The sequence below is a fragment of the Ambystoma mexicanum genome, chromosome 10, assembly GCF_040938575.1.
Source record: "Ambystoma mexicanum isolate Mex_15411 chromosome 10, UKY_AmexF1_1, whole genome shotgun sequence".
Taxonomy (NCBI): domain Eukaryota; kingdom Metazoa; phylum Chordata; class Amphibia; order Caudata; family Ambystomatidae; genus Ambystoma; species Ambystoma mexicanum.
The window spans coordinates 514,900,131-514,925,958 of NC_090932.1; the positions used below are offsets into that span (position 1 = coordinate 514,900,131).

At 46.5% G+C, this 25,828-nt stretch overlaps 1 protein-coding gene across 1 annotated transcript in view; it reads right to left on the bottom strand.

Moving 5' to 3' along the window:
* The window catches only part of LOC138491524 (serotransferrin-A-like), a 658,259-nt gene that overhangs the window by 175,049 nt on the left and 457,382 nt on the right, over window positions 1-25,828 (bottom strand). Inside the window, exons 10-11 of the mRNA XM_069618062.1 lie at window positions 23,338-23,434; window positions 23,193-23,231 (exon numbers count right to left, since the gene is read on the bottom strand). Coding sequence (XP_069474163.1) covers window positions 23,193-23,231; window positions 23,338-23,434 — 136 coding nt within the window. The remainder of the gene's footprint in view (window positions 1-23,192; window positions 23,232-23,337; window positions 23,435-25,828) is intronic.

Sequence of the window (25,828 nt, forward strand, 5' to 3'; positions counted from 1 at the left end):
CTCACCCGTTATTTCAGTGTCTAGGGCCTCCCTGTGCGTGTCCTCTATTTTTGGAAGGCCTATTTCATCTAGATTGTCTAATATGTCCGAGTTTGCCACTTGGTGGTCGTGGCTGTATAAGCAGGAGTAGAAGTCACGGAAAGTGTCATTTATGTCTTGCTGCGTTTTATGTGTCGTGCCTGTTTCGTCCTTTATCTCGATGATTTGGTGCCTCGGATGTTCCCTCTGGCATAGCCATGCTAACAGCCTGCCCGGTTTGTCGCCTTCGGCATGTGATTTGGCTGTCTTAACTGTGAAGTCGAATTTGGAGAGCCTGCCCCATGCCTCAGAGCAATTCCCTCGCAGCAATGCTAGTTCTTCCTCCTCCCCCCGTGTTCCTGTAGTGTTGGTTTCCCTGTGTTTTATTTCCGCTTCAGTTTTTTCAAGTTCCGCCCTTAGTGTTTTCCGTATGCCGCCGACTCCTGCAATAGCCTCCTCCTGACAACCACCTTCATTGCTTCATTGCTTCCCACACCGCTCTACACTGCCCACGTTTGTTTCCAAATACCCTTCTAGCTTGTCCTGTAACTCCTCTGCGAAGGTTTGGTCTGTCAGGGCATCCGGGGACATGCGCCACAGTGGTATAGGTGGTCTGGGGCCCCTCAATGTCCACAGCACCTGCAGCGGGAAGTGGTCCGAAATTAACCTGCCCAAGTATTGAGCAGAGTCCATTTGTGGCTGGTAATGTTTGGGCACGAATATGTAATCTATCCTGGTGCGCAAGGCGTGGGGGGCAGAGAAGTAAGAGTACTCTCTGTCCATTGGATGGAGTTCTCGCCACACATGGACCAGGTCTAGGGATTCTATCAGTGCGTTGAATGCCCCGGTCGCCACATCGTTTCTGGTTACTGGTGATCTAGATCTGTCCAGTTCCCAGTCCCTTACACAATTAATGTCGCCCCCCCAGATGCAGAGGCTGTCCTGGCAGCCAGCTAGTTTGGCTCCCAGTGTGTCTAGGTGCTTTGGGATTCCATGGTTGGGGAAGTATGAGTGTATTATGCAGATTTCGGTCTGCTCAATCCATCCCCTCACCAGCAGATAGCGACCCTCCCGGTCCGCCTCCCAGCTTGACACCTTAAACAGAACCAAAGGGCTGATCCAGACAAGCACCCCCTGCGCGTATTTGGAGTAGGGAGCCCCATAGCACTGCCCGTCCCAGTGGTCGCTCAGCACCCCCGGCTTTTGTTGGGTCAGATGGGTCTCTTGGAGCAGGGCTATGGACACCTTCTTCCTGTTAAGGAAGGATTTAATTATGTTCCTGCGCATGTAGGTGCCCAGGCCCCGAACATTCCATGTTAGGATTCTTGTAACGCTCACCTGATTCTCGCAGAGGCGCCGGTCTTGACTGGGCGACTACCGTATCTTCAAAGGTGATGTGTAGCACCCGGTTGGCTCTTTGGGCTGGACCTCTGTGCACTGTATGCCTGACTTCATGAGTAAGATGTCTGCAGACAGAAAATATGGGATTAATGAACTGGGGTTATTGGGGTGTCCCTATCTCTTCCCTTTTTTGCTCTCCTGTAGACCCCCAAAGGTTAACGCTCTCACCTTAGGTAAGTTAATGCCGAGCTCTCCATCTGCCTCGGGGCAGGGTGCTGTAACCAGTTTCTTCACTGGATCGGTAGCGCAGGCCTCTTGACTTCAGAGGACTGCTGTCCGTCGTGTACTGCACGAACGGTAAGTTTCGAGTAATTCTATTGTCTTTAAAGTCTTTAGCAATGATGTCTCTTGTTTTGCAGGTTCCGGCGATGGCGGATGACGGGCTGAAGTGAGTTGAAGATGGAGTCCGTATGATGAATAGAAGCGCTTGGAAGCACGTAAGTAAGCGCTTGTTGCCTGCTTCACGATGCGCTCTAACTGTCTTTTATTTTGCAGGTACGAGTTCGGAGCGGCTGCAGGGTGCCGGAATACCCACTGGGGTTGATGTGGAAAGGAGTAATGGCACGTGAGTATCAAAGTTCCCCAATGTCTTTAAACGCACCTTGTTTTGTCTTTCAGATGCAGGATGCAGCGCCGAAGGCCTCCGGAGCGTGCGAAGAGTCGGTAAGCTTTTGTCTTTCAGATGCCGGAATGCAGTGTGAAGACCTCCGGAGCGCACGAAGAGTAGGTAAGCCTTTGTCTTTCAGATGCCGGAATGCTAACTTGTTCTTTCTTGTCTTTATAGGTGTTGCTGAAGACTGGATTCAGGATGGTAAGCCTTTTTCCTTAGGCCCAGGATCCGATGCAGAAGACACGATGAGCGTTCTGCTGCAGAGGATGCAGAATAACGCAAAGCAAGATTCATCCACCGGGTGTGGTTTAAATAGCCTCCTGTAGTGCTTAGGTGTCTCCTTCCACAGCCACGCCTAGGTAAGAAAAGAGTTCCTGCTTTCCAGAAGAGTTCCAGTGTTCTGAATCTAGGGAGTGGCTCCTGCCCCACCCAACAGGAAAAGTAGTTCCAAACAGAAGAGGATCAGAGGCTCAGCTGGCAGGCAAGTAAGCAGCATGGTCTGCTGCAGGTAAGTCCACCCAAGCATCATGAGCCCGGCGCTTCCAGCGCTGGGACTGGGCACATTTATGAGCCTGGTGCCACTGGCGCCAGGACTGGGTCCAAAAGGTCCCAATTGGGACTGGTTGGCCCTCGGAACCTGGGTTATGGATCTGCTTCCAAGGGAGTTGGGAAAACCCTGACCTTTTGGAAGCAGAGATCATGACAGTACCTCCCCTCAAGGCCCCTCCCAAACCGGGCTTCTCCGGGGGTTTTGGCTTGTCAGGAAATGTTCGGTGAAATCTTTTGATTAGGCGAGGAGCGTGGACATATTCAGCAGGTTCCCAGGATCTCTCTTGGGGGCCGTAGCCTTTCCAGTCAATTATGTAAAATAGTTTAGATTTGGAGATCTTGGAGTCCAGAATGCTTTTGACTTCAAACTCGAGTTCTCCATCAACTAGGATGGGTTTTGGAGATTTAGTTAGTCGGGTTTGAGGTTGCACGGGTTTTAATAGAGAGACGTGGAAGACCGGATGTATCTTCATGTGAGGGGGCAAGTCCAACTTGACCGCTACTGGGTTTATTATGGTAGTGATGGAATAGGGACCAAGGTATCTTGGGTTGAATGTGCGTGGCCCTTTTAGAGGTAGATATTTGGTGGATAACCAGACTTGGTCCCCTACTTGATATTGAGGGGCTTCCTTCCGATGTTGATCTGCTCCTTTCTTGTATTGTTCTTTAGCCCTTTGAAGGTGAGAAACAGCTTCCTTAAAGGCTTGGGTGATTGTAGAATGCAGGTAGTCTACTGCTGGTGTTTCAAGATCTTGGAGGGGATCCAACTCCGAGGTTCGAGGGTGACTGCCGTAGAAAAGAAAAAACGGTGTTTTCCCAGTTCCCGAATGGACAGAGTTATTGTAGGCATATTCGGCTATCCAAAGGATGTCTTTCCAAGTTTTTTCAGTTTGTTGCAGCATGCAGCGTAAATACTGTTCCAGAGTTTGATTGGTCCTCTCGGTTTGTCCGTTGGTCTGAGGGTGGTGACTGGTCGATAGTCTCACATCAATTTGAGCCGACCGACAGCAACTTCGCCAAAAATGAGAAATAAATTGACTACCTCGATCCGAAATTAGAACCGAAGGAAAACCGTGTAGTCGGACGATGTTTTCGAGAAATTCTCGGGCCAGAGTTGCTGCTGTTGGCAAGCCTTTGAGCGGAATGAAATGCGCCATCTTGGAGAATAAGTCCACGATTACTAGAATCGTATTGTATCCGGAGCATGGAGGTAGATCGGTGATGAAGTCCATAGAAAGCGTATGCCAAGGGCGAGGTGGGATGTCAATAGGGCGTAAGAGGCCTGCTGGTCTTTCCTTTTGACTCTTGTTTTGGGCGCATACTCCACAAGACATTATAAAGTCTCTAATATCTTTTTTCCAAGACGGCCACCAGAAGTAGCGCTTGATCTTTTCTGAGGTCTTGGCCATACCGGGATGACCTTCCATTAAAGAATCGTGATAACAGGAGATTACTTTTTTCTGTAAATCTGTGCTGGGTAGGTATAATCGTTCTTGGAAATACAATAAGTTGTCCTTTACTGCAAAGTCCTTTCCCTGCAGATGCCAATTCTGTATGTCTGCTGGAGTTACAAGTTGCCTGGCTTTATCCTTAACTTCCTCTATGGATTCTGTGGCGATTACACCCAGAATTCTTTGTTCGGGAATGATTGGTACAGGTTTAGGGTTGATCAAGTGTTCTTCCACTCCCATCCGAGAAAGGGCATCAGCTTTACCGTTCTTTGTACCAGGTCGATAGGTAATTATGAAGTCAAACTCGGCAAAGAATAATGCCCAATGGAGTTGTCTAGAGGATTGGGCTTTTGCGGTTTTCAAATATTGCAGGTTTCGGTGATCCGTAATCACAGTAACGGTGTGTCGGGCCCCCAGCAGATAATGCCGCCAAGCCTTAAAGGCAGACTTGATAGCCAGAAGTTCCTTGTCAGTAATCGTGTAATTGATTTCAGGAGGCGAGAATTTGCGGGACCAAAATGCCACGGGATGCAACTGATTGGTTACCGGGTCCTTTTGTGATAGAACTGCCCCCATGGCAAGGCTTGAAGCATCAGTTTCCACGATGTAGGGGAGTTCAGGGCGAGGGTGTTTTAAGATTGGTGCAGAGATAAATTTAGTCTTCAAATCCTGGAAAGCTTGTTCCGCCTCGGTAGACCATTCAAAACGTTTGTTTTTCTTTAACAAGGCAGTGATGGGCTGGACTATTCGAGAGAATTCGGGGATAAACCTGCGGTAAAAGTTAGCGAAGCCTAACATGCTTTGCACACCTTTTACGGAGGATGGTGATGGCCATTTGAGAACTGCATCGACCTTCTTTGAATCCATACGTACTCCGCCAGGTGATAATATGAATCCCAAGAATTCAACTTCAGTCACGTTGAAAACACATTTTTCCAACTTAGCGAAAAGTTTGTGTTGACGCAATCTTTCGAGGACCATTTTCACGTGTTTCCGATGTTCAGATTCCGATGAAGAATAAACGAGGATGTCGTCAATGTAAACAACAACACACACATCTATGAGCTCTCTGAGGACATCGTTCATAAAATATTGAAAGGCGGCCGGGGCATTGCAAAGTCCGAAGGGCATGACCTGATATTCAAATAGCCCATACTTGGTGCGGAAGGCAGTCTTCCATTCATCGCCCTCTTTTACTCGTACCAAGTGGTAAGCTCCTCTAAGATCCAGCTTTGTATATATGCATGCTTTTCTGACTTGGTCCAGGAGTTCAGGGATCAAAGGTAACGGATATCTATTCTTAACGGTGATCTGGTTCAGGGAGCGATAATCGATACAAGTTCTAAGGTCTCCTTCCTTTTTTGGAACGAAGAACAAAGCTGAAGAAGCAGGGGACTTGGAAGGACGAATAAACCCATTCGCCAGGTATTGATCCAGGTATTGTCAAAGGTGAAGGTTCTCAGGCTCGGTGAGGGCATAAATTCTACTACAAGGAGGAGTAGATCCAGGTATCAGGTCTATCTGGCAGTCATAAGACCTAGGAGGAGGTAGAGTGTTAGCCTGATCCTTCCGGAAAACATCTTGGTATTCAAGGTATTCGGGAGGTAACTGGGGAGTCTCTGAAGAAATTGCTGCCAGTGCAACACCAGGTGGAGGGTGACAAGTAGAGACAAATTCTGGAAACTGGACCGTTCTTGCTCGCCAATCGATCAGAGGATTGTGTTTCTCTAACCAAGGTATTCCTAGAATAATCTGAAACTGAGGGGCCTTGATCACATCGAACACGATCTTCTCATGGTGTCCATCTTGACTTACTAGCGTCACCTCTTGAGTGGTATGCGTTACTGGCCCGGAGGCTATCTCCGTACCATCCACTGTAGTAATGACGTCCTTTACAGCCTTGGGACAAAGAGTTAGATTCATCCTCAAAACCATTTCATGATCCACATAATTGCCGATGGCACCGCTGTCGACGTAAGCTTCAATTGCATGTAATCGATCCGGATTATCAGGGCTAATGAGGACCTTAGGTATCACCAAATGCGAGGTCACGGAACTGGGTTTCACGCTCGGCAAGAGGACCTCTATTCTTGTCGGGCGAGGTTGTTTCCCTGCTCAGAGTTTGTAACTTTGGTAACTGCAGCTCCTACTGCCTTCTTGGCAGGTTTCACCGGACAGTCTCGAAGAAAGTGCCCTGAGTTTCCGCAATATAGGCATAATTGCAACTGTTTTCTCCTTTCCCGCTCCTTTTGTGTTAGAGGACCTTTCAGACCCCCGATTTGCATGGGTTCCCCCGAGTCTACTCCTTTGGAAGGAGTTGGCGGTTTGGAAAATACTCGAGCATCAAACTTGGAACGGTCGGCCTTCCTGTTCTGCAGTCTATGATCTATTTGAACGACCAAGTCTATATAATCCGAACAGTCTTGTGGGGGATTCACTACTTGGGCTAAAACGTCTTTGAGCTCTCCACGTAGACCTCTGTAAAACAGCGTAATCCTTTTGTCCTCAGGCCATTGAGTTTCCACTATTAGTCTATTGAAAGATGCAATATAAGCCAAAAGGTCTTGATTACCCTGTCGCAACGAAAGAAGCTCATTGTCCAAGGCCTGCCCCTGTGAATGTCTTGCGAACAGTTTTTCCATACTAAGCTGAAAGGCTTGAAAATCATGGAGAACCGGATCATCTTGATTAACTAGAGGGATCGACCAGTCTGCCGCATTGCCACTAAGGTACGAAAGTACAAAAGCTACTTTAGCTTGATCAGTTGGAAAGGCTGCTGGCCGGCATAAGAAGTGCAACCGGCACTGATTGATAAATACTGCAAACCTCTTTGGGTCACCAGAAAATCGTTCGGGCGGAGCCAGAGGTACATTCCCAGGTAGGTTGATCTGCACTGGATTCATAGAGGATGTTGAAGGAAGATTTGCCCCTGATGCGGGTAACGGGGTTTGTCCGGCTTGTGACTGTAGCAATTGTCTAGCAAGACCGTCTGTTCTCTCCTTGGAAATAATTAGTTCCCTTCTTAGAGCATTCGTTTCCTGACGAGCTGCATGCACTTCTGCCCTTAGTTCCCCAAGTAACCGGGCTAGATGGTCAGTATCCGAGGTTTCCATAGCGCCTGGGCGAGAGTTTTGCGGTAGGCTTTGCGTTCTGTAACGCTCACCTGATTCTCGCAGAGGCGCCGGTCTTGACTGGGCGACTACCGTATCTTCAAAGGTGATGTGTAGCACCCGGTTGGCTCTTTGGGCTGGACCTCTGTGCACTGTATGCCTGACTTCAAGAGTAAGATGTCTGCAGACAGAAAATATGGGATTAATGAACTGGGGTTATTGGGGTGTCCCTATCTCTTCCCTTTTTTGCTCTCCTGTAGACCCCCAAAGGTTAACGCTCTCACCTTAGGTAAGTTAATGCCGAGCTCTCCATCTGCCTCGGGGCAGGGTGCTGTAACCAGTTTCTTCACTGGATCGGTAGCGCAGGCCTCTTGACTTCAGAGGACTGCTGTCCGTCGTTTACTGCACGAACTGTAAGTTTCGAGTAATTCTATTGTCTTTAAAGTCTTTAGCAATGATGTCTCTTGTTTTGCAGGTTCCGGCGATGGCGGATGACGGGCTGAAGTGAGTTGAAGATGGAGTCCGTATGATGAATAGAAGCGCTTGGAAGCACGTAAGTAAGCGCTTGTTGCCTGCTTCACGATGCGCTCTAACTGTCTTTTATTTTGCAGGTACGAGTTCGGAGCGGCTGCAGGGTGCCGGAATACCCACTGGGGTTGATGTGGAAAGGAGTAATGGCACGTGAGTATCAAAGTTCCCCAATGTCTTTAAACGCACCTTGTTTTGTCTTTCAGATGCAGGATGCAGCGCCGAAGGCCTCCGGAGCGTGCGAAGAGTCGGTAAGCTTTTGTCTTTCAGATGCCGGAATGCAGTGTGAAGACCTCCGGAGCGCACGAAGAGTAGGTAAGCCTTTGTCTTTCAGATGCCGGAATGCTAACCTGTTCTTTCTTGTCTTTATAGGTGTTGCTGAAGACTGGATTCAGGATGGTAAGCCTTTTTCCTTAGGCCCAGGATCCGATGCAGAAGACACGATGAGCGTTCTGCTGCAGAGGATGCAGAATAACGCAAAGCAAGATTCATCCACCGGGTGTGGTTTAAATAGCCTCCTGTAGTGCTTAGATGTCTCCTTCCACAGCCACGCCTAGGTAAGAAAAGAGTTCCTGCTTTCCAGAAGAGTTCCAGTGTTCTGAATCTAGGGAGTGGCTCCTGCCCCACCCAACAGGAAAAGTAGTTCCAAACAGAAGAGGATCAGAGGCTCAGCTGGCAGGCAAGTAAGCAGCATGGTCTGCTGCAGGTAAGTCCACCCAAGCATCATGAGCCCGGCGCTTCCAGCGCTGGGACTGGGCACATTTATGAGCCTGGTTCCACTGGCGCCAGGACTGGGTCCAAAAGGTCCCAATTGGGACTGGTTGGCCCTCGGAACCTGGGTTATGGATCTGCTTCCAAGGGAGTTGGGAAAACCCTGACCTTTTGGAAGCAGAGATCATGACAATTCTAATGTCATTGGCCATTTCGGCATGTGCAACTCCACCGGCTGGATCCAGAGCCATCCAGCCACTGATCTCGCCCCAGCAGACAGCCCAATCGCTTGCCCCAGCCCAGCTCACCCCCCATCCCACAACCTGCAGTAGTACTCTCGCCCCTCATGCTACATGCCTCATTTTGCGCTGAGATCTCATCGCTTGCATAGTAAGAACAAACCAAAACCAAACAAATTAATAACCAAACCAGAACTAGAACTGGGTAACTGCGCTCAGCAGCCACCTTGTGTCAGTGGCGCTCGAGCGCCCCCACAACTGACTGGCCCTCCAGGGCCAAGGCGTGCAGGCTGTGGTGTGTCAGCAACTGGCCGACACTGAATGGTTCGTGGGGTGTGCGCCTTTGCCCAGTCGGAGGCCCCCACTTGCCCCTGCCTCATAAGATACTGTGGCGGACTTCTCAGTGTTCTTTTGCACCCGAGCAGGCTTCACTTGATGTGTTCCACCCCCCCATGGCTGTCTGAATCAACGTTCCTCATGTGACAGCTTCACGGCCATCGTCCTGGTTGTTGTGCTCCAGCCACATGTTGGCCGCAGCAGGTGTTTCAAGAAAGACTGCACGCCCTTTGTAAAGGACCTTGAGGCGGGACGGGTACATGAACATATATTTGAGGTTCAATTTCCTGAGTTTCAGCTTAACTGGCATGAAGGAGTTTCGGGCTCTCCGCACCGCTGAGGTGTAGTCCGGGTATATGGCTATTTTGGCTTTGTCCCAGCGGATCTCTCCTCCCTCTCTGGAGAACCTCAAAATGATTTCCCTATCGCGGAAGTTCAGTATCCTAGCTATCATGGGTCACGGATGCGAACCTGGAGGCGGCCTTTTTTGAAGTGATCTGTGGGCACGTTCCAACGTGAACCCCATGCGATAATTTCTCTGCTCCAATCTCCTGGAGTATCATGTTTTCAATTAAGTCCGTTGGGCCCTTCCATTCCCTCTGGAACCCCCAGAACCTGTATGTTATTACGCCGGGCTCGCTCTTTGGCATCTTCTGCTCGGGCTTCCAGCGATGCGTTCTTCCTCTCGAGCTCTGTCAGTCACCTCTCCAGGTCGCTGGTGGTTCCTGCTGTCTCCTTCAGGGTTGTTTCAGCCGTGGTGACTCTTTCTGTGAGGTTTCTCATATCTTGTCTCATCAGTTGCATGTCCGACTTGATCTCCCCAATTCTGGTGTCGATGAAGATACGTAAGGCTGCAATTGCTTCGAGCACCTGATTGTCATTGCTAGCGGGGCTCTATGCAGGTTGTGCTTGTGCTTCTGAGGGGGCCTGTGGTTGCCCTTTCAGTTTGTCATTGAAGCAGTCCATGATCGTTGTTTCCTTTTTTTGTTTCGTGGATGGCATGGCGCCAGTGATGCTTGAAAGTGGAGAGGGATGTAGTGGTCTTGTGAGGGTAGTATTGGACCTGGTGGTTCACGTGTTGCGTCTAGGGACCAGCCTCTCGCGGTTTATAGAGGTTATAGGCCCCAGGATCTGTGTAGTATAGCCTGCGCTGTGTCTAAGTACGCTGCCCCAGTGCCTTGTTTCAATGTTTGACCCATCCAGTACCTTCAGCAAATAATGTCCCTGGGACGTTCGTTGTTGCATGGGTGACCATGACAAATTATGTCCAGGAGTCACCAGGACCCAGCCCCTCTGTGCGTAGTGTGGCTCTCTCGGTGGGCCTCAGACATGCAGGCACGCCACGTACCTCTTATCCCCTCCGGCGTCTTCCCGTGTGTATCAGGTCCCTCCAGCTCGCACCCGCTAGCCAGAGTCCTGGCGGGCCAGTCTCTGTGTCCCGCGATGTCCTCTGCCGCGCCTTCTCGGTGTGTCAGGCGGGCTCACTCAGAGTCGAACTTCCAGCCGCTCCTCCCCCTCACTGCCGAGCCGAGGCTGCATCGGCCATCTTGAAGCCTGGGGGGGTCTCAGGTTTGCCATCATCTCTTCTCCCACCCGCACTCCGATTTTAGGGTTTGTGCAGTCTCGGGGCTGCGGAAACGCTTGTCTGAGCCTCCAGTGTGGGTCAAGTCGCTTGGTCTTGCCTTTTATTTAAAGAACGCAGGATCTTTCCAGGATCAGGGCAGGAGCCGTGGTTGAAAGCGTCCCCACAGCATGAGCTCAAGCCACTCCCCCCCAGAAATACCCCATTGGCAGATTATCATGGTGGACAGATATTACCATTGCTAGTTGTTAAAACGGGGGAGATGATACGGTTGCAGAGTTTCCCATTGAGAAATCTCTGATTTTGTGTAGTATACCAATGGTGAGGTATGCCAGTGGGAAAGTGTCCCAGTTGCAAGGATTCCCAGTGGGAAGGTCTACCAAAGAAGAAATTATCCCAGTGGAAAATATTATCCCAGTGGCAGATAGTATTCCTGTGTCAGAATAACCCAGCTTCTAATTATCCTAGTGGCAGATTTGTACCAGCAGAAAAATTGTCCCAGTGGTAAAGAATCAAAGTAGCAAAATATCACATTGGTGAGGTGTCAGTGTGGTATGATATCACAGTTATACATATACATATTTCTCTCCGACATGATATAATGTGTGTGTAATTTCATCTGTCCCTATGCTTCATCAGTTTATTTCATGTTTCTGCTAGAATCTGCACTTATCATGGACTCCAACGGGTGTCTGTGGCCCGGAAACTGCTGGCCACAGCTCTCAGTGTTTCTGTAAAATGACAAACTCAGCTTCACTCACAGTACTGTGTGCAGGGACATGACTCTGAAGGTTCTGTAACATGTGTATCTGGAGGCTTATTTAATTATAAGTGAATACAGGGATGCAATATACACTTACTCATTCCATTTTGAGGGGGTTTCAGACCAGATGATCTCTAAAGATCTTCTCCATCTAAAATCTGCCTCGCCTGCGGACCATATCCCTCTTCAGATCGTCCAGTTGCTTCCCACAGACTGCATTCCTCTACAGCTGTCAATCACTATTTATCTCATGATGTTATCCCTCCTCGTTTTAAGCATACTGTTGTGTCTCCACTTCTGAAGAAACCTCATCTGGAACCGTCCCTTCCAGAAAACTATCGCCCGATATCACTACTCCCTTCCATTATGAAAATTATGGAAACCATTATCACACCTCAATTGTCTCTTTTCCTTGAAGCCAACTATCTTTTGCATGGCCCACAGGTGGGTTTTAGACCTACCATGGGAACCAAATCAGTAATGATTTCGATGCTCTGACTTGCGAAAAACTGTCTTTTTGTGATCCATTGTGTCTCTGCGGCCTTTGGCACAATGGATCACAACATTATGGTTCCGTGGCTGGTTGAGGTTGGCTTCAGAGGCATGCCTCTTGAATTCTTTCTTTCTTTTTTATCTAATTGTCAGCAAACAGTTTCACTATATCCTTTTTCTTCTGCTCCTTACGCAATCCGTCTTGACTCACAGTCCTCTTATTCTTCTTATAATCCTAAAAACTGCCTATCAGCAGTCTCATCTTGGATGGTCAAAACAGCCTCAAATTGAACAGACGTAAGAACGAATATCTGTTCTTTGGTACCACAGAGCCTAGCATGTTCTGGAACTTTTCTTTCTGGCCGGAGTCACTAGGTGTCCTTCATGTACCTGGCCCCAGTGTAAAAAGCCTGGGGGTTGAAATGTTACCCTAAGGATCCAGAGAGGCTCTTTGCTTCAGTCTGTAGGTCAGTTTTTCCCAGATTTAAACTGCTTAAGAAAGTCTTGCCTTTTCTCCCTTCTGCCTGTCATGCCACTGTTGTCACCTCGTCCACAATGGGATCCATTGATTACTGTAATGGGATCTATTTAGGGCAACCTGGCTATCTGATTCAAAGACTTCAGATTTTACAGAACGCTGCAGTCCGCCTTGCCTTGGGGGCCACTAGATCTGAGCATATCACCTCGCTATTAGGTATTACTCCATTGGCTCCCGGTTAGGAGACGGATCGAGTTTAAAGGATAGTTCCGGGACTTTTTTTTTATTGTCCCTACGGTTCGGCCATGTGTTTTTAAGCATAAATCGGTAGATCGTAGAAAACTTTCCTATGGACCTTACCCGACTTTTCGTCCATTAACGCACTCGAAATCAGCCGCCATTTTGTGATAATCCTATCATTTCCCCCCATCGACCTGGCTCACCTGCGTTTGCGGCACTAAATCAAATCCCCCGCCCCTGAGCCTGACATCAGCAGACGCGTACCGCCCATTTCCCAACGCCAAAGCACGTTTTGTGTCAACAATCGCTGCGCCTCAGCTAATGAAGTGTCGCCATGGAAATGGCAGGACGCCTCTTTCCTCAATAAGTATAAACACACCGTTTCACAACACACAGCAGCAGATTTTCGATTCCATTCCTCTCTCTGTGTTACTTTGAGTATTCTGTGACTCGTTTCTGTACTCTGGTCAGCTACCTTCGCCGCTTCTAGGCCTTGTGAACACCTGTACCATCTCTGTAAATTATTTTACTTTCTTTACCACACAATGGCTACAACAATGCCGTATACGTAAGAGCCCGAGTACACCGAGGAGGAACTACTGGAAAGGCAAGCACGCGAAAACGATTGGGATTCGGACGGCAGTTGGGAGGACCAGTCAACGGATGAAGAGCCTGGACCATGTCGCATGGACGGCGTCTCCACCTGGTGCACGTGCAATCGGTGCGAGCTAATGCCAACTGAGGAGGAGAACTGCTGCTGCCGTGAAAATTCCGGGTGCTTGGCCTACATTTCGGAAGGCGAGCCAAGTCCGCAATGCATCACCGAGCTGCCAGAGTTCAGGGAAGCCTGCCTCTCACGGACCGTGTTGAGGATGATGATGGTGCTTATGCACGAACTTCGCGGCACTGTTCGTCCGCGTAATCCGAGTAACGAGTAAGTATACTCTGGTTGTGATGTCAGTGATGCCACTACTATTTCATGGTCGTCTCCCACATATAAAATTACATCTACATATCATTCGAACGCATGTAAATTGGTTCCATATTGTGCATTTTCTAGATAGAATTTTTTTCAAAGCAGAATGACATTTTTTACCTGAATCGACATTGATAATAAAGTTTTTTCATTTTAATACAGTTTGCATCTTTCTTTTTCACAGGTGGTACAGGCTGGTGGCCTATCGTTGCTTCACTTGGTGGCTTCACGGGAGGCTCGGACACCGCGTTCGGAGAGTAATACCTGCCTGTGCGGTACTTTCCATTAGACAACATTTCCCCAGCGACAGTGGCCAATACCGCGGATTTTCCCTGGATGTGCTGCAACCGGAACTTTACAATGTGTAATGTTTATTATTTATGTTCAATTGAAATTAAGATCTAAAATAAAACCCAACATATATTTTAACAATGGTTGTTTTGATTTTTTAAATGAATCTAGTGTGTCTCCATTGAATAGTCTTCCTGTGCCTTGTCTTGTCACACCACATGTCTCCGGCCAGCATCCTCCCTCACGCTGGCCGCCCACCTTCAATCCACATAAGTGTGTCTCCATTCACGAGTCTTCCTGTGTATTGTCTGCACGACCACCGCCCCAATCCACCCCCGCCCTATCAAAGGCAGTTCGCACCGGGGTACTTGCGCTGGCAAGTGGAGCTGTCAGGGAGCGATAAAGGCCAAGAGGTGCCAAAGACCATGTACACTTCAAAGTGGTCTATAGAGCATGGGTTGTTGTTCCGATGTCTACCTCCAGACCCCGTGTCTCCTGCCAAGCATCCTCCCTCATGCTGGCCGCCCACCTTCAATCCACATAAGTGTGTTTCCATTCACGAGTCTTCCTGTGTCTTGTCTGCACGACCACCGCCCCAATCCACCCCCCGCCCTATCAAAGGCAGTTCGCACAGGGGTACTTGCGCTGGCAAGTGGAGCTGTCAGGGAGCGATAAAGGCCAAGAGGTGCCAAAGACCATGTACACTTCAAAGTGGTCTATAGAGCTTGGGTTGTTGTTCCCATGTCTACCTCCAGACCCCGTGTCTCCTGCCAAGCATCCTCCCTCACACTGGCCGCCCACCTTCAATCCACATAAGTGTGTCTCCATTCACGAGTCTTCCTGTGTCTTGTCTGCACGACCACCGCCCCAATCCACCCCCCACCCTATCAAAGGCAGTTCGCACCAGGGTACTTGCGCTGGAAAGTGGAGCTGTCAGGGAGCGATAAAGGCCAAGAGGTGCCAAAGACCATGTACACTTCAAAGTGGTCTATAGAGCGTGGGTTGTTGTTCCCATGTCTACCTCCAGACCCCGTGTCTCCTGCCAAGCATCCCCCCTCACGCTGGACGCCCCCCTGCAAACCGCATAATGCCACGACATATACACGTCATTCATTCACAAACACACCCCTGTTTCGAATTCTTTATAACCCACTTCATATTTCTAATGAGAACTTCTTTGCGCTTTGCTAGTCAACCCGTGAAGGTGCTGGTTATCTGCTCTTCGTCTCTGTGAACTTCCGTGACCACTTCGAGCAAACTCGTCAGTTTGCAACCTGTGAACTGCTCCCTGTTCTACGACAAGAAACTACTCTGATCCCTGCATCTAACTGTTTGTTCGTCAAGGTAAGGCCATGTACCATAATCATTTTGCGTCCAATTTTTTAATTTATATCTATTTGCTAGTAGTCATCAAATTGCATCCATGTTTTCTTTTCGTTCAAGACAGTACATGCAAGGAACTAGTCACATATTCTGAGTTTAGTCAAATTATTTTTCTATTTTTTTAAAGTTATTCAAATACTTATCCGCATGTGAATAACGTGTATAGTTCCAAGAACCAAAACGAACCTTGCATTGGACCTTTTATGTGTCATTTAATTTTTTAACACATTGGTATTCATTGAGAATTGTTGATCTTTACTTTTCAGAACTTTCCACAATGCCTGCCTGTTCCATTGGCGGTTGCCCTTCGAAGACCCATAATAAATCTGAAGGTACTATAATGCATGTTTTCCCTAAGACAATAGATCAGATAAGAGAATGGGTCCGATATTGCGGATATCCACCGTCTGAGCTTGAAAGTAGAGTCCTAGAAGTCTTTGCGGACAAGAGGGGTGATCGATACCGCATCTGCAGCAGGCACTTTAGCTCAGACATGTACTCCGCATCATTGCTAATAAAGAAGAAAACACCGCGAGCGACGCGAAAATTGCTCTCAACCGCTATTCCCACTCTGTTCGTCCACATCCCTCCACTGGTGAGTCAAGTTTACGGATTTAGCTCTCGGCCTTGCAGTAGTGTGTAGCATTAGCTAACAATAATTTCCCCATTTATGTATCAACTCAATATGAAGGCGGAAGATTCTCCATCCGTGTCGTTATTGCAGTCATCAGCCACTTCAAGCGCCTATCGGGTAATCTTACTTAGCTATTCTGCCACTGACTTGTTTTAGGCATGTAAATCAATAGTTTTAATTTATCGTGTAATTATTTTACCTAATGGTACACCCTAGTACTCGTCCTCTAGTCTTTGTTTTCAGTTATAATTGTTGTTATCCAAAATAATGCAAGTACTGTCTTTCAGGGAGATGCTGAGGAGTCCAACGCATTGACGACAACCGTTGATGTCACTCAGATGCTCGAGGTACGTTTCCGGACAGTTCCATCGATGGAGATCATCAGATCTTGCATTCTTGTAGGTGATTGTTACACACAATGTTTCTTTCGTTTTTAGCCATTGATATGTCCTTCTGTCGTCGCCCTCCTATGTGTCTTCTTTTTTCAATATTGTGTTCATTACTAATGAAAGTCCTATGTTTCAGGGAGTCGATGGAGCATTAGTCCAAGAAGAAGGGGGAGCATGCAGTTACGGGTCGGCGCAACAGCTTGCAGAAGTGTGCACCGCAGTTACAGCGTCTCTTGATGTTCTTATGCATTTCGAGGTATGGATACTGACAGTTCGATCAAGCGAGATCATATGACGTGATTACATCCGCTATACTTCCTTCTTTATTAACGCAAGTACTATGTTTCAGGGAGATGACGGAGCTTCTTCTACAAGAACATCACCCCTAGTGGTTGATGCAGATCTCTGGGTGGTGACACTTCCAACGATCGAGCAAATCGAATCATATTTAGATATCCATTATTTATTTTAGACAACTGATCATTTGTGCAGGTCTATTTAGATGAGCCGTTGACGCCTGCACAAAGTTTATGTTCTTTTTAACAAAATAGAAAACCATACTAATGCAATTACTGTGTTTCAGGGAGTTGCTGAAGCGTCATCTTCAATAATATCATCAATGGAAGTCTATGCGGAGCCCGAGGTATGGATCTTGACAGTTCCATCTAACTAGATCAACAATGCGTGAATAATTGTCGTTTGAATGTTCTACACAATGCGTTCATTCGTGTTTTGCTATTGAGATGTACGTGGGTATTGGTCCCCAAGTACATTTTGTGTTTTCAATATTATTATACATACTAATGAAAGTTCTATGTTTCAGGGAGTCGATGGAGCGTCAGTGCGTGATGGATGTGCTTATCATGAAAATATAGTCGTTGCAGCGCAAGAGGAAGTGGAGACATGCACACACGAGTCGGAGCAACAGCGTCCAGATGTTGAAGTTCGAGGCAAGAAAGTTTCAAAGAAAAGAAAGCAAAAGAAGGTTAGTGTCCTGGTCACTATATTATGTTGTTTTTCACTGTTAATAGTTCAATACTGTAAGTCGTGTTTAAACTGAACATCCCTTTTCCAATCTGTCCTCTAGTTGCGAGTGGGTGTACGAACTAGATTACACAGACAGTGAAGCGAACGAGAGATGTTGCTTGTCAAACCTTTTGGCAGGGACTTGAGACTGGAGATGCATCGTGCCAATGGGAAGAATATGAAGTGATTGACAACGGAGCTATACCATCACCAGCCATTGATAGTGAATGTCCTCCTGGTAGTTCGGATGCAGTCGGAGATCAATTCACAGAATCCACACCCGCAAAAACTAAGACCGCGAGAAAGTTGAAGAAATTGTTTTATCCTCCTATCGCCGGAGAAGGAACAGATGTTGCAATGGAAGAGAATGAAATGGACGACAATGAAACACCATCAATATCACTGAACATAGCGGAAGATGATATCAGAGATTGTACCTTTAATGTGAGTGACATGTCCTCAACGTTACAGGCCGAACCAGCTGGGATGCAGAGTGACAGTATAAGGAAAGAGGCCAAATTCATTGTATTCGATAGTTGTTTGATTGATATTATTATTATGATGAAATGTGGGCATTCGGTTGGTGGGGAAGTATGTGGGGAGCCATTGATTAATGTGACTCGTGCAATTCGAGGCACTAACCTTAAAATACATGCCACCTGTACACAATATCATCCGTTCTCATGGTCTGCACAACCCATGCTGGGGCAACTGCCAGCAGGCAATCTACTTTGTGCAGCGGCCGCACTTTTTAGTGGTTCAAGTTTTAAAAAGTTAGAGTATTTCTTTCAGTTTGTGGGAATCCATTTCATTGCGAAAACTCAGTTCTACAAATACCAAACCAATTATCTATTTCCAGCCATTAGCGAAGCTTGGAGAATGGAAAAAATGTCTATTGAAAGTGCATTCGCGGGCAAACGGTTCAGGCTAGCCGGTGATGGACAGTGCGACAGCCCAGGATTTTCAGCCAAGTACTGCACCTACCACTTTCAGGACATGGAAAGTAAGAAAATTGTGAGTTCGGTGGTCGTGCAGGTGTCACAAAGTACATCCTCAGTGGCCATGGAGAAAGTTGGCTTTGTAGCATCATTGCAAGAACTACAATCGCGGGGAATGGTGATCAACCTGATAGCCACGGACAGACACGTTTCAATTGCCAAGACAATGAGAGAAGAGTACAAAAATATATATCACCAATTTGACGTATGGCATCTTGCAAAAACAATCAATAAAAAAATGTCGGCTGCAGGTAAAAAAAAAGATATGCAAGGTATTTCACTGTGGCCCAAGTCAATCAGCAACCCTCTTTGGTGGAGCTCAAAAACATGTGAAGGGTTGTTGGAAATTCTACTGGAAAAATGGCGGTCAGTAATGCTACACTGTAGGAACGTTCACCGCTGGACCACAAACCAACATTTCCACAATTGTGAACATGGCCATTTGTCCACAGAGGAGGCACGGAAGAAGAAGTGGTTGATTCCTTCATCACCCACTCACAAAGCCATTGAAAAGATTGTATTTGATAAAACTATAACAAGAGATTTGAGGGGACTCACGGAATTCTGCCACACAGGAGATTTGGAGGTGTTCCACAATATGTGCCTAAAGTACAGGCCAAAACGATTGCATTTTGGCATGGAGGGCATGATAAATCGGACTCTTCTAGCGGTCTTGGCACATAACCATAATGTTGGCCGTCAACAAAGTAGGACGACCGGAACTTTAGGGACGCTTCGCTACAATAAGGCCTTCACTAAAAGAAGTAAACAATGGGTGATCAAACCAGTGTTTGAGGATATGCAATATGAGTTTATTGAGAGACTTATTGTTGATGTCCAAGATAGGCACATACATGGAGTTGTGAACGAACCTGTGCAGGGGACAACTGCATTGCCACCCAACATTGCCTCTGTTCAATGTCCACCTAAAGCAGAGCTCATTGAGAAATACACATCACGGTTTAAATGATTGTAATTTGATTGTCTGTTCTCTCGAGTCTCCTCATGTTGCAGGCCCATTGAATATGTGTAGCTATGTATTGTGTAAATAAAAGTGATTGCTCAGTGTACATGCAATGTGTCTATCCAACCTTGTTCATTTGCGCATTAAATTAAACCAAACAGTAATATAAATCATTTTTCAAAAAATATAGAATGTCTCCGTATTTATGGTTCTCTGGGGCTGCAAAGCATGCAGACAAAATGCAAAGATGGAGTGTAAATTTCAAGTCCTGTGAGATGGCCTTACACTGAATGTAGCTAACTAGGAATGTGTGCTCGTTCAAAGTGAAGGTCAGCTGCTTTGATTTTTTGCTCGGGTGCCGGAATGGCCCACGACTCAGTATAAGGTTCTATTGTTATTTGACCTTGACAGGCCGGGACCATCCCAAAAGACTTCTTTTTGGGGGTGTGGTGCAATAACGTAAGAAACGATAATGAATAAAATTTCAAAAACGATAGCCATTTAATGTTCGTTCATTAGAAGAAATAACGTCGGCATAGAAGGAGTGGTATTTCGGGGCTGCCCTACGCACAGACACAATGGAAAATGCAAATATAATGTAAGTAACTCTTTAGATGAGTTTATACCGCAATTTAATTACTATGCAGTAGCTTTAAAGACGGGTTAAGTTGTACTTGTTCGTTCTATGTGGCATATTGTTTTGTACCGCGCACTATCTTGAGGAGAACCATCTCCTTTTACGGAAGCACCTCAAAACCTTCCTCTTTGCTTCTGCTTTCTCTCTCCCTCTCCCCTGCTACAACTGGTCCACTGTCTGCGACCTCGGTCCTGGGCCCTTCCACTCTCCACCTGCACTGCCTCCCTGTCAACCCCTGCACTGGGGGACTGTCTCAGTATCCTACAGCCCCCCCTTCCCAGCACTTGTTCTGCACTTACCTTGCACTTGCCACCAGCTGGCCCTATGTATTTATTATTTTATGCTACTTACCTTGTACTCCACTTCCCCCCTCCCCTTCCCCTTGCACTTTTACCTTCCCCCTACCCCTGCACTTGCGCAATCTGAATGACACCTGGCCTAGTAGGATCGTTGTCTGTCTTCTCCTTGTTCCCCCCCCTCCCTGCCTCGCCACGCCTTGAAACACTTGTGTATAGGCGCGTTGCAAATGCCATATTATATCATATCAGTGACGAAGTGGTCCACTGGCGCTCAGGCGGCTCTGAAAAAGGCGGAGGAGAGGGGGTGGGTTACTGGAAATGACGTATAATACCCAGTTGCACTGTCCTAGCTATGAAATAATTTCCCGTCCTAATATATAAAATGAATAATTTTAATAAAGATCTGATGGTGAGACTAATTTCATTTTTTATGTTTTTAAAACATGTACATCCTTCATTATTGTCTGTGTCACGAGTACCAGACACCGGCGGATGGCTTTTACAACCGCCAGTTGCTTCTCCGCGTGAACAACGTTACCACCCTGACCATTTTATGGGACGATCGCCAAGTACAAGTATGCCCTTACGCGGTACTAATGGCTAGATGCAACATACATACCGTTGTGGTGGCCTAGTGCCTCGTTGTTGGAACAGCCATGCGATTATCAGTGCGACCGAAGAGCTTATTTTATCGTAAACCAACACCCTGTGTACTGCACACGAACATCGCTTGCCTCAAGACGAACTATTTTGGATCGAGAGCAAACAAAAATGCAAATCGCTGAATTTTCTCTAAACATTTGATGTCCAATAAATGTACTTTGCCAAATGTACAATCTTGCGGTTTGATTTAAAAGTACAGTTTCATATTCCGAATTGTGGCGCGCTGTGTTGTGAGCTGATCTGTGTTGGTTTCCGGGTTCTATCTGGAGTCGCGTAGAAGACGCCTGGGCGCGTTTGCCTACGCAGCACAGTCACGTCACGGATAGAGGCGGGGAATATGAATGTTTTGATAAAGTCTGTTTCAGGGGCGGGGGATATGATTTAGTGCCGCAAACGCAGGTGAGCCAGGTCGATGGGGGGAAATGATAGGACTATCACAAAATGGCGGCTGATTTCGAGTGCGTTAATGGACGAAAAGTCGGGTAAGGTCCATGGGAAAGTTTTCTACGATCTACCGATTTATGCTTAAAAACACATGGCCGAACCGTAGGGACAATAAAAAAAAAGTCCCGGAACTATCCTTTAAGATCTTGTGCAGTGTTCACTGGGCCATTCACTCTTCCGGCCCTATCATTTTACGGCAGAAGCTTAAAGCCTACATCCCTTCTCGTATGCTCTGTTCCAGTGATAAAAATCTCCTCGAAGACCTGCGTTTTCACATATCCAGATCAGGGGGCCGCTCCTTTTCTGTCCTGGCCCCTAAGTTCTGGAACGTGCCTCCCGCTGGCACTCTGTAGCCTTCCAGACCATCTTGGTTTTAGGAAAAAACTAAAGACCATGCTGTTGGCTGTCTAATCTTCCCTCCCTGCTTTATTTTTTGTTTTTATTTTTTTTGTCTGGTCTCCTCTCTCTTCTTTACCTCCCAGATGCCTTACATACCTATGGCGCACAAGAACAGTGTTAAATGTTCTAGATTTCCGTGCCCTAGGGGAATCGTTTTGGCGAATGCAATTTGTTTATGCCCTTTGTTGATAGTGATGGCACAGAAAAGGTCTCTAGGGGATTACTGCTGAATGCTAAAGTTTCACAATTACATTAATAATGCCGCCTTGTAGCCGGCTAACACATTACATTTTTGAAAGCTGTATGTAATTCGTGGTGATAAAAATTAATCTGGAATCAAATTAATTCTAACTTGATCTTAGAGTACACTATATTAAGGTCTTAAACTCATTCCTCATAGACTCTGACAGCCATTTGCTTTGTGAAATTAGGCCCCAGCAGCTGCCTTAACGCGCCACACCTTTGATGTGCCACGCCCCAGACGTTTCGACCCAGGAGATAGCTGTGGGAAGTGCAGAAAGGGCAATCAAAAGTGTACTGCCTAGTGCTGAGGGAAGCCTTTTGTTGTTAGGAAGCCCAAGCCCAACTCACAGGCACCTGTCCTGGCAGGAGTATTTCCCTAAGTGTAGGCCAGACATAAGTGCTTACTTTGAATACTGGGAGTGGAGATTTTTCCCCGGGTAAGATCTCCTTTCATTGACTGAAGTCCCTAGCCATCTTGGATTATGGGTCAGAACTTTACTGTGACCTTCAATCAGAGAAAGAGAGGTCAAAGTGTGGTAAAAGGTAGGTGAACATTGTCGGTGGGTTAGAATTCTTTACAGATAGATCCAGGAATAGTCAGTAAACGCTTGAAGACCCAGAACCAGAAGCAGGGAATCCCTTTGGGACCCTTTGCCAACATTCAAGTGCTTAGTGTTACCCAGACGTGGTGAGATTGTTTAGCGCGTTTATGCTGGCCTCACTGTTCATGATTCTGTGGGAAAAGAAGGGGTGTCTTTAGTGGGATATTGGGCGATGCAGTTGAGACATCTGTGGTGTTGATGACTGCAGTTTGAAGTACTCAAGTCCTGGAGGAGGATCTGTTTTCTATGGATTTGGCAGAGACATTTGGAAGTACATGATCTGAGGGAGCGAGCTCAAGATCTGATACACGGCATCACTTGGTCCTTATTGGTGAACATGAGGCTGAATATGGCATATTCTGGCAGCAGTTTCAAACGTGGGGTTATTTATTCCTTACCATATGGTGACTATGCAAGGCAAATCAAGTAATTATTGGGTCTTTTTATTCTTTGCAAGTTAATAGTAGTCAAATGGTTCTTGTATACTACAGTTCGTCTTGTTTTTACTATTGCACATCTAAAGCTCTTCCTGTGTTCCTGCATTTGTGTATGTACTAACAGTGCAATCAAAGTGATTATAACATGAAAATGTCATCCATGCATGCACTCAAAATGGTAACAATGTCATGTCATCATTTTACCTCACCTCATCATGGAAACAGTGCCTCCCCAGACAAAGCATTGTGGTGCCAGCAAACCTGAAGTATGGTATAAAACGGGTCGCAGCTGTACTCACCTAGCTTCGATCCTTTATTCCTGCACGGAGTTTTATTTTCTGTATAGCGAGAAAAAAGGAATCACAGGATCAAAAGTCAAAGCATGTCTATGATATCCACTGCCTCTGCCTTTAAATACCTTCCTACCCCGGTGCATGGATTTACCTGCGTCGTAATACTCGCTCATGATGGGGACCAGACCACACTTCCCAGCAGTGAACAAGAGTCCGCCGTCCAAGGTCACTGCGTCTGCCTCTCGTTTCTGCAATGACAGTCACAGGTGAGCTTCGTATCTTGTCCTTGATCATGATATATGCAGTTTAGACTTATAATTGAATTCACAATATGTGCAATAAAAGTAACACCGAAAACAATGTCGCCAGGCACCAAATAGTTTTTCGGCTTCTGAGGACCAGGATGCAAGTTCACCCACAGTGGGTAGCCAAAACAGTAATTTGGGGGCCTTGCTGTTTCTGCCATTACATCGATTTCAGTTCCCCTAGCCCCAGGTCCATCTTAAGGAATCTTGAGACCCGGGGTACAGATTCGTTTGGGCCCCTCCTTCTGAACCAAAGAAATGACGGGATACAAAATCCCTGGTTGCCACCCCCACAGCACGATCACAACCCACAGCTTTATAGTAACCAGCAGAATAATAAAGACTGAGACGAGGAGGAGGGGCCGAGTAATGCCGAATACGCTGCAGAACCAGAAGCAGCAGTCTAGTGCTTGGATGAAGCCGATTGGCTCCAATCAACTCCCTTCCTTTAACACCTAAGAGTTCATTTTAGAATGTGAGGGCCAGGATAGGATTTCGGACACAGGGCGTGTTTGCTTTGGACATCTTGACACAGGAAAAGACGCTTAGTTTTGGTTAAGGTAGGGAAATACCTCCTAGATTCGGGACAGTGAGGCATTTTCCAACCCCTTTATCGTTTAATAAAAGTCTATAACCAATATCATGAGTCCTTTGTGTCCGCCTCTCATTCCTGGTTCCTCACAATAGGTACAGGAGACATTTTAGCAATAACAGCCATGAGAAAGGTGTAGTTCAAATGCATGGCACAGATAAGTAGCCGTATGAAAAAGGCACACATGCATCAGCAGGGAGAAGACTCAGATTAGCACTCTCATTAAAAGTAAAAGTGCTCAACCATGTGGACAGATTGCATAGATTGTGGATATAAATTGGAAGCTATGGTTTTCAAGTGGTTTTGCTTTTAGTCAGCAAAGAAAAACAAATTGCTTTGTGGTGTACAATATATCAATGGTCACAATTATTATATACAATTCAACACTGTAGCTAGAAAAAACACAAGTGAGACTTATTTTGAAGAGCATACCATTAGAACTAAATGACTCTTAGAGACCGATGACCCGATTCTCGGCTGGGTGTAAATTGCCAAAAAATTGGATTATGGTTTACTGACATGTTTGGTAATTAACCCCTATTCTGATGATCTCGGATTTCACAGAGAGTCGACACAATGCGCCATTGCAGGCACCTGTGCGCCTGTTGCCAGCATTGGCTGGAAACCAACCTGGCAACCACCAGTTTGCATGTGGATTCTGGTGTCACTGACTGCCCCACATTAGTGACAGTGTAAATATGTCAGACACACACACTTCCTCCTTTGGTGGTGGTCCACTTATTGCACTTTCGCTATTGTGGAGGAGTGTGACCAGAGAACAGAGGTAAGGTCACCCACCTCCCTGCCAGTCACAACCTACCTTCCACATCTAACTAGACATGTGCAGTTGTACTGAAAGAACATGACAGAGTAAGTGCTCCTCCAAAAAAAAATAAACAACTAAAATGATCACAAGTACGCCTGGTCCTAATTGTGTTGGTTTGAAAATAACTCTGCAACATTTCTGTACTGACCTGATTATTGTCTTGTGGTGTGTTGGAGGGAGGGCTTGGTGAGGATTGTTCCACACTGCTGCGGAAAGCTTAAAAATAAATGGAGTGGAAAAAGGGGCTTTGGGCAGCACTTTTGTTAAATTCGGGATGTTGTATAATCATACGTAACTGCTGCTGAAAACTTGCAATCTGCCCATTAATTTAAAAAACTGGTGAAATGAAAGAGTTTGTGACACCGTATTTTCGTCCTTTGCTGTGATGCGTAGGTGACCCCCTGAGACTGAGGACAGTACCTGGGCAACAAGAAAAGGTGTCTACCACATTCAATGCAACTTGAACGGATTCTGGCCCTGAGAATGTTCAAATGTTTAGAAGCTGGAAATGTGGGCAAGTTAGGTAAAACAAGATTGAATGAGTTGCCCAGGATCACACATGTTGGTAAAGAGGTGAAGCTGATATGTGAGCCCAATCGGCAATTTCTGCACTTAACCACATTGTTTCCCAGTTCTTGTAAAAGAGCAATGTGAAATTATTTTGAGAGTTTCACTTTCATGAACTAATATAATGCCGTTTTGTTTTAAGAACTGACTTGGAAAGTACACAATTTACATAATAACCAAATATGGCAACATTTAAAAACTAAATTTTATAGAAGTATTTTTAATGCAAAAGGACAATGGTTCTAGCTTTATTTTCACTATCACCAAGGCAAGTATAATAGCACCACAATCGTAATTGATGTGAGCTTTAACCGCTTCATCTGGGATTTTCAAATGTATTTTAAAGCTTTAC